The following is an 8700-nucleotide window of genomic DNA, read 5'->3' on the forward strand; positions in this document are numbered from 1 at the left end:
AGAGCACTGAGTTGATCACATCTCAGAGCAATACAGGGCGGGGCCTCATATTTTGCTGCTATTTTTAACCTTCCACACAGACAGCAACAGAGAGAGAGAGAGAGAGAGAGAGAGAGAGAGAGGGGGCAGACAGGCAGGTTGCTTTGTAAAGCGATTAGACACTCGGTGGTATTTTCACTCTGTCACTGTATTCAGAGCATCATCTGAGCCCGAGGTGGAGACAACAGCTCTACCAGACGGGCCAGCCGGGCCAGCAGCCCGAGAATACTTGGGGGGGGGGATGCCTGTGGGCTGCGAGGCTATCCCTCCTAAGAAAGAGAGACGTGATCTATTAATAAAACAGTATATTCTATAGATGTTATATGCATATTACACATTTATATATATATAAATGACGAGCCATGCTGCAAGTAGGCTGTCCCTTATGTGTATCAGAGTTCAATATAAAACACAGGAAGTCACCTTGACCCTTCTGCCCTGAACTCTGTTCGCTCACGAGGATGAGTATTGTTACATGTAGAGCCCATGTGCTTCTCTCCAGCTAAGTGAATTAGGATAACAAAACAGGCAGGACTCTCACGTGAAGCCACATATGTAACTCGATGCTTTAAAGGCTGTTACAAACGGAGGCGCAGCCGCCAACATCAGTGACCGCCAAACGGTGCATGCTGTTTCCAAAAGTGAAATATTGAAAATCAGAAACCCTGACACTCCTGGCTGCGCTCCACCGACCTGTCTGCACGTACGTGACGCATGGGAGGGGGGGGGGGGGGGAGACTACTTAAAGGCGGATTAACGCTGGCAAGACATTAAATCCAACCTCCCTCCATCTAGACGAAGCGCGCAGCCCATCAACATGATCTGAAGATCGAAAATAGGAGGACTTATAGTAATCAGCCCTTTAGACTCTCATGACAAGGAAAAGTGTGGCCACGTCGTGGGAGCGCTCGGCACACACAGCAGGACGCTCGCTGGCGCTGCGCGCTCAGCACATAACCAAGCAGATAGCGCGCAGACAGAAGGAGAGGAGCGCGGACGGCGGCAGCATCCCGTGACGGATGCATTTTTTAGCTCAAACCGGTCGTTTTGGACACTGACTTCAACCAGAGTCAGGGAGGCGCAGGATAGGAAATAACGCGCTTTTTTTTGGAGGGATTTGATAAGAGTGCCGTTGTGCTCTAGTCTTCTCCGGATGATCAGAAATGGGGGAATGGACTATACTAGAGAGGCTCCTGGAGGCTGCTGTCCAGCAGCACTCTACTATGATAGGAAGGTAAGATGATGAGCAAAAACCAAGACCAACCGAAGAATCGCAGCAGCCTCCAGGATCGTCTTTAGCATGGTTCCCAGTCCCCCGTTTCTGTCTTGTGAACCAAGGAGCTTCTGTAGCATGGTGCCCAGTCCTTCGTGTCTGTGTTGTGGATTTTTCTGTCTATTTCACAGATTCCCTTTTTTTCCTCCACATCCTCCTAAGCGAGTCAGCTAAGTAAACCAGTTGGCAGCTGTCCTTTCAGCACCTGGGATGGTGCCTCAAACAGCTTAAACCACACTACAATTCATGTGTCAATTCATGTGTTCACCCATCCACCGTTTCCCATTTGATGTGTGTTTGTGAGTTTGAGTGGTGCTTGTGCAGAGATTGAGATGTCTTTCCATTGACAAAGCTCACACATAAAAAAAAAAAAAAAAAGCAACGCCGATTGCTTACATGTCATTTCAGCCATTAAGTCAATATACACAACCCGACACAGACGCAAAACAACAACAAAAAAAACTCAAAATTACACAAAAAACAGTAAAAACACACATAGCTTCTGTGAGAGCGTCCAATTTCAGCACTGGACAGCTCCCTAAATCCACCACACACCCTCACATTTGGACTGTGAGCGCACAGCTGAACTAAATTTGTATCAATTTGCAAACACATACATACACTTATTTTCACATTGTGTGTTTGTTTTGCTTGCTTTTTAGGATCCTACTAACAGTGGTGGTCATCTTCCGGATTCTAATCGTAGCAATAGTTGGAGAGACTGTCTATGATGACGAGCAGACCATGTTTGTTTGTAACACCTTACAGCCGGGCTGCAACCAGGCATGCTACGACAAGGCATTCCCCATTTCACACATTAGATATTGGGTTTTTCAAATCATCATGGTGTGCACCCCGAGTCTTTGTTTCATCACGTACTCGGTGCATCAGTCGGCCAAGCAGAAGGAGCGACGCTACTCGACGGTCTATCTGACGCTGGATAAGGATCAAGATTCACTGAAGCGCGACGAGAGCAAAAAGATAAAGAACACCATTGTTAACGGAGTACTTCAGAACACGGAGAACTCCACCAAAGAAGCCGAGCCGGACTGTTTGGAAGTCAAAGAGATCCCTAATTCTGCAATGAGAACTTCAAAGTCCAAACTGCGGCGGCAGGAGGGCATCTCCAGGTTTTACATCATCCAGGTGGTGTTCAGAAACGCGCTGGAGATTGGCTTTTTGGTGGGTCAGTACTTCCTGTATGGATTCAACGTCCCGTCCGTGTACGAATGTGACCGCTACCCATGCATCAAAGACGTCGAGTGCTACGTGTCCAGACCCACGGAGAAGACCGTGTTCCTGGTCTTCATGTTCGCGGTGAGTGGGTTTTGCGTGGTGCTCAACCTGGCAGAACTCAATCACTTGGGGTGGAGGAAAATCAAAACGGCCGTGCGAGGTGTGCAGGCCCGGCGGAAGTCCATTTACGAGATCAGAAACAAGGACTTGCCGAGGATGAGTGTGCCCAATTTCGGACGCACTCAGTCCAGTGACTCTGCGTATGTGTAGCTCTAAAAAAAAACAAAAAAAACCTGTAAAGAAATAAAACCCATGATGGACATGATGGACAGCTCCGCACGCCTAATTCGTGTCATGACTTTAGAGTGGGCAGATTTTTTTTCATTTGTGGTCTTTTGAGGACTTCATGGCGAACGTGGCTTCCACGTTTGTTGACTTATTTATTATTGCACTGATGCAACTTTTTAGTAACGTTTATACTCTGTAAGATGCGTAATGGAGACCATGATATCGCGTGTTCACATATTTACTCTTTGTGGGCTGCTCTGCTGTACTTGAAGAGAGTAAAATGCAAAAATTGCACTAAGAGGTGAACACTTGAGAGCTTGATGACCTTATCCAAAATGTGCTACAGACTTGACGGAGTTTTTAAGACTTTTTCTTTCCATCTTTGTTTGGCACCAACCCAAATAAATGGCACCCTACACAGTTGTTAAAGGACGAATCTACCATCCAGATTTATATATGTGCATAAATATATAAATCCTACTTACCATGGTGGAAATAAATCAGCGTAATTCATGTTTTTTTTGTTGCCTGTGTTGCACCACTGACCTTAACATATGTAACCATTCCATTGCTTTATAGCTGACTTGCAAAACAGTACATGGTAAATTTGCTGCAAACGCTAACGTCTGTGACTTCCTTAATTTATGACACACCAAAGCGCCCACTGCTTTTATTTGTGAAGTGTTTTCTTGCTTTTTTGTGTAATCAAGTGCCATACTTGTATATAAACATGATATATATGTATACATATAAATATATAAATATATAATAACCATCATGAAAGCTGATTCCCTGCTTGGATTTATGCTAAATGCCGCCCAATTTTTTATTTGCTTTAAATGTATTTGTTGTGAGTTTAATGAAAAAAGAAAAAAGTATAAGATATACAATTTTCTCTGTTTTATTTTGCAAATGACTGGAAAAAGAAATTAAGTGCTAGTTTTTTTATATACAAGAAATAAATGTTTCCCCGAATCAAAGCTTATCAAAACTGAACAAATAGCACAAATTGACATTTATATCAAAGAATGGGCAATTTAAATCTGCTCTGGTGCTACAGTTTTTTCATGGAATGGTTTTAAATGTAACCGAAACGAACCAGAAAAAAACAAAACATCTCTTTTTTTCTGTGGAAAAATAAAAGTGGGATTCATGTACACCAGAAACGTGTGAGGTGCAGTACTTTGTGTCTGCTGACTGACCTATCACACAGATTTATATCCAGTGGAAGTTTTGCCTTGGTGCAGTGAAGATGTTAGCCACACCCACTCCCTACAAAAAAAGAGAAGAGAAACACTGCAGGACACACCTTGTACAGGATCTGATCACTCTGCAATGTTGTAATACTGATGCTGCTGCCACGAAAAAAAGAAATCTAGGCTCATTAACACGTACATTTTACAAGGCATGCATTAAATCCAACGGCCCTTATGGGGATTTTATAGATTCACAGAATCTGACTGTGAACTTTAAGTTTGTGACTTTCCGTGCACTCTGCAGGAATGACAAAAAGCTGATCATGATTCTAAGTTCTGAGGGAGCTGCCCTTTCTGCAGCTCTGCTCATCCCTTCTTCTCTCATTTGAGAAAAGGATGTAAGGAAGCAGCAGCTGAACCGAGGGGGAAGGTTGAATGCTCATGTGAAGGTCAAAATGAAAACAAAAAGATGGAGAGAGAGCGAGAGAAAAAAAAAGGGAAAGTGCTCAGGAGTCTGCCCACACAAAGAGAGAGAGAGAGAGCGAGAGAGAGAGGAAGAAATAGACACACAAAGATTACGATGAGATATTTGCAGCTGACCGTTGCAGGTGATCTGGGAAGGGCTGGTCTCTTCACGACTCTCCTGCCAGGATGACTCTGCAAAGCTGCGAGAAATCTGAGAACCCGGGCACTGGCACATCCATCTCCAACTCAGCGGGGACCTGCAGTTTCTCCCTTAGTCATGAACATGAAAAAAGAAAAACAGAAAAGACAGAAAAGACGTTTGTCAACGTGGCTCTGATGCAGTGCAGTGCATTAGTGAGCATCTTTGTTTCCTCTCTTTCCACTTCGGTTTATTTCTATGATTTTAGGCTTTAGATTACTAACGGAGGGCCCTTCTATTATCCTTTTTAATTTCCCTCGAGATCAATAAAGTATCTATCTATAAAACTGTAAAGATTTACTCTTAACAAAACCCCAGTAATGAAAAAATATAAACCTTTTAGGGTCATATAAGTAACTGATCCCAATTTGTGATCCTTTTTGTAGTTTGATTTTCTTTCATCATTCAGCAAGGTTTTTAATCAAAATGTCAAACTGTTAGTGTGTTTCAGTGCAGTTATGCATGCTGTCATGAATGAACATTATGTGAGTGTCGCAGGGCTCAGCAGAGATTAAGCTCTACCTGTGCATATGCATCCTTTCCTGTCATGACAAGCAGGCCGGCTGCTGGCTGTATAGAGAGTAATTGACTGGTGGACTGTATGTGAAATTCACATGACGAGTCACTGGGTTCACATTTACACATCCGAGACTATGCATATCTACTTTACATGGATAAGATGCGATCTAAAGAACCTTTGCATTAATCTAAAGGCCGGTCTCACTCTCTGACTACCACAGCAGAACACACACACAAAGTTGCAGGCGAGCTATTTTGAGACTACAAAGCCAAACAGTGCAGGAACACCTCCAATTTCATGTGATTTCAGGTGCTCAGGATGAGTGCAGGGATTTTTTTTAAGAGACATATATCCCCCTTGAATGTGAGTCATTGACAGAGAGACACCCTGACATTAAAGAGGTGGTCTCGTCTCTGAGAGCGGCGAAGAGTGTGCGGTTAAAAAAATAAGAAAAATCCTTTCCACAAAATATTACACCTACTCTTCTTCCTTTCCTTCATTAGATGATTTAGTTCAAACAGTTCACATTTAAATGGATTCATTTTTCACACGAATGTATCTCCACTTGTCGAGAGAGAGCACAGCATGCATAAAAGCAAAGAATATCACATAATTAAACACAAACGCCAGGCGGTATATAGCATAACGACATGAATATTCAATATTTACATGCGTGCAGTAAGAAGAAAGGTCTGGTTTTAAATGAGTATAATGTGATATAATATTCTGAGGTCAGCAGGAGGGCCGCTCCAGCTCTCTTTTTACTGCTGCTGGATGAAACACTGAGTTCAAAGGGAAATGATGATGGGTCTAAATCTGACTGTTGCAGGTTTCAAATTAGCAGAAGGAGCCAAATTTAAACTTTAGAAAAAGTATCTTTTTAATTTCCTCACATTCTTTCTGTCACATGACCTGTGATGTTCAACACTTAGGTCACAAGATTGAAAATATTTTGTCTGAAGGCACCCTGGTGTAAAAGGAATTTCACTCTTTGGCAGAGAAGTTTGAAATAATGATGCCTGAGTCCGAACTTCAAAGAATAAAATATTTGTAGATGATTCTTAAATCTTCCTCTTTTTGAAATATACAGAGATGAAACAAGGTGGGTGGAATATGAATCAATCTGTGTTTATTAGTCAGAATCATTTTTTGGAACACATGAAAGATGAGTTGTTGTACAATATAGAACATAGGATTTAGAGGAGCTGTAAATAAATATATATATATAATTTAGTTGCACATCATTTTAGTTGAAGTGTTGAAGTGTCCTGCAGGTCCAGGAGAGATGGAGTGAGTGTTTGGGGTTTGATCGGCTGATCGTTATGTTTCTTGGTACTCTGGTTTTTTCTCATGAGAGTATTCTCTGTGAGTTTTTGGAGTTGCAGATGTGATAGATTGTGTGACCGGGGTTGTGCTTTCATTTGAGGGACAAGGCCAGACTGGCTCATGTTGAGTGATGGAGCTGGAGTGCTGACACCTTTATTAACAATCATGGCAGCCACCTTACATCATGGTGACACCCCCCCCCCCCCCCCCCCCCCCGGAGAGAAGGTGTAAGATGGGGACATATACGATATACAATCAAATCAAAATCTTAACAGCACGAGGAAGAACTGAAGCGCTTCATTTCAGTTCATTAGAACAATCCCCTTATATAAAAAAACAGCGATATGTTAAGAGAAGAGCACAGGTTAGTGCACATGCTGCACATTTTCTAGCAGGCTCGTTCAGAAATGGCAACCAAATAAACCAGAACTTTCACCTGAGAGTAAATCCTGCAATCCTGCCCCCCCCTCCCCCCACTCTGAACAAGCATATCCTCCATAGTGTCTTCAATCTAAAAGGAGAGGGCTGGCTCCGGGGGGCGCTGCTTGAATTCTCCCTCTTTGCACAGATTACTGCATGAAAGGGGGGCGAGCAAACAAGAAGAAGAAACGGTGAATGTGGTTCTTTTTGATCCACTCAGCCAGAAGCAATGAAATTAGCCTGGTTACCGCAGCACATATAGCACGGCATAGCATGGCACAGGGAGATATGGCAGACGCAGAAACAAAACGCTCTTGATGTTTGAACCCGAGTGGGGGAGGCAGCGGTAACGCATTTGCACAGTGTGACCAAGTTTCGAACTTTCTCTCTCCGCCAGGGGAGCAAAAGCAGCCGCTGTTTTCTGGCTGTAAAGTCGTTGTCTCCGTCTCCAGCCACAATAGATTCTCTCCCTCTTTTACCGCTCTGCTTTCTAGCAGCTCAAAGAGGCAAAACACCAAACTTTTGTTATGTGATCTGCGCTTTGGGTGTTTTTTTTTTACCTTCAAACTTCCCCTACTTTAATGAAATCTTCCTGCACAAGGACAAAAGGACAGAGAACATTTAGAGACTTTGCACAGATGGATTTGGCTGGCTGGCTGGGGTGCTGGTTGAGCTGTATTTTGCCCAAACAGACGGCTTTGGTTGAAAATAAGCACTGGCACTGACAAAATATACCTGACAGACCTGAAAGCAGATTATTTCTCATCCATTTTTTTTTAATGTGACCCCAGGATTAAGAACATTAGGGGATTATACACAGATTTGTCAACTGGAGGATCATGGTGGGACAGACAGCACCTGGGTGAGGACACAATGCACCCAAAAAACCTGATGTGATCCTAGTCTTTCGCGCCAGGTAGGTCAGGTGCAGATAGAGTTAGTCTGGGTGAAAGTTAGAACTTTTAGAAAAAAAAACAACCTTCTCTGCATTTTACTAATTATTTTTCTCGACATTCAGCATTTTTCTGCTAACGAGGCCCTCGCATTTGGAAGCTGCAACCTTCTGCAGCTTTTTTGCCACACTGCACCAACTCGCCCTGGTAGTGAGTAGTTTGTCATTAATGCAAAACAGCAACACTGCAGCAAAAACAAAAAAATGCCCAACAATCCCCCTTATTGTGACATCTTTAATTCCCCAGCAGAGATGACAGCTCAGTCTGACACCTCTTGCTTTTTTCTAACTTTCGACGCCTGCTTGTCTCCTCTGCATCCCCCCTAATAGCTTGTACTACACACAGCCCATCGACCCTGATAAATGTTTAGGGTTCTGCACCATTACACAGCCAATAAAAATCAGCGGCTGGCAACTCCTAATCGGACACAGAAGCATTCGCCGGCCAATTGGACTCGTAGCGATATATATATAGGAGGTGCGGAATGGCAGAGTGCTCAGGAAGATGGAAGAGACGTGGAGGCGGAGGTATGGAGATATTAATTTACAGCTACACACGCTGGAATGCAATCACACACACACACACACGGGGAAGAATATGAATCACTTGTGTGTATTACAGAAGCACACACGGGGAAAGAAGATAATACCCATCTTGTAAGATGTGCGGCTCCTGAACAAAAGGACCACCGTCTTACTTGTAAGTGAGGAAGCTTCTGCAGTCAAAAAGGAAGGCACACTATGACAGAGAGAGAAACAAAGAAATTACACAACTATCCTGACTTT

The 8700-nt window shown here is 43.3% G+C and overlaps 1 protein-coding gene across 1 annotated transcript; it reads left to right on the forward strand.

Moving 5' to 3' along the window:
• Positions 1-794: 794 nt before the first annotated feature.
• LOC109987605 (gap junction delta-2 protein) lies at positions 795-4002 on the forward strand. Its single transcript, XM_020638728.3, has 2 exons — positions 795-1273; positions 1975-4002. Exons 1-2 carry the CDS (start codon positions 1203-1205, stop codon positions 2816-2818), a joined length of 915 nt encoding a protein of 304 aa, XP_020494384.1. The 5' UTR covers positions 795-1202; the 3' UTR covers positions 2819-4002.
• Positions 4003-8700: the final 4698 nt, after the last annotated feature.

The sequence above is a fragment of the Labrus bergylta genome, chromosome 18 (genome assembly GCF_963930695.1).
Source record: "Labrus bergylta chromosome 18, fLabBer1.1, whole genome shotgun sequence".
NCBI lineage: Eukaryota > Metazoa > Chordata > Actinopteri > Labriformes > Labridae > Labrus > Labrus bergylta.

What these genes read in the sequence shown, in the direction of transcription:
- LOC109987605 (XM_020638728.3), top strand. Translation starts at nt 1,203, where the DNA reads ATGGGGGAATGGACTATACTAGAGAGGCTCCTGGAGGCTGCTGTCCAG. An exon ending in CACTCTACTATGATAGGAAG is followed by an intron (nt 1,274 to 1,974) that starts GTAAGATGATGA and finishes CTTGCTTTTTAG; the next exon opens with GATCCTACTAACAGTGGTGG.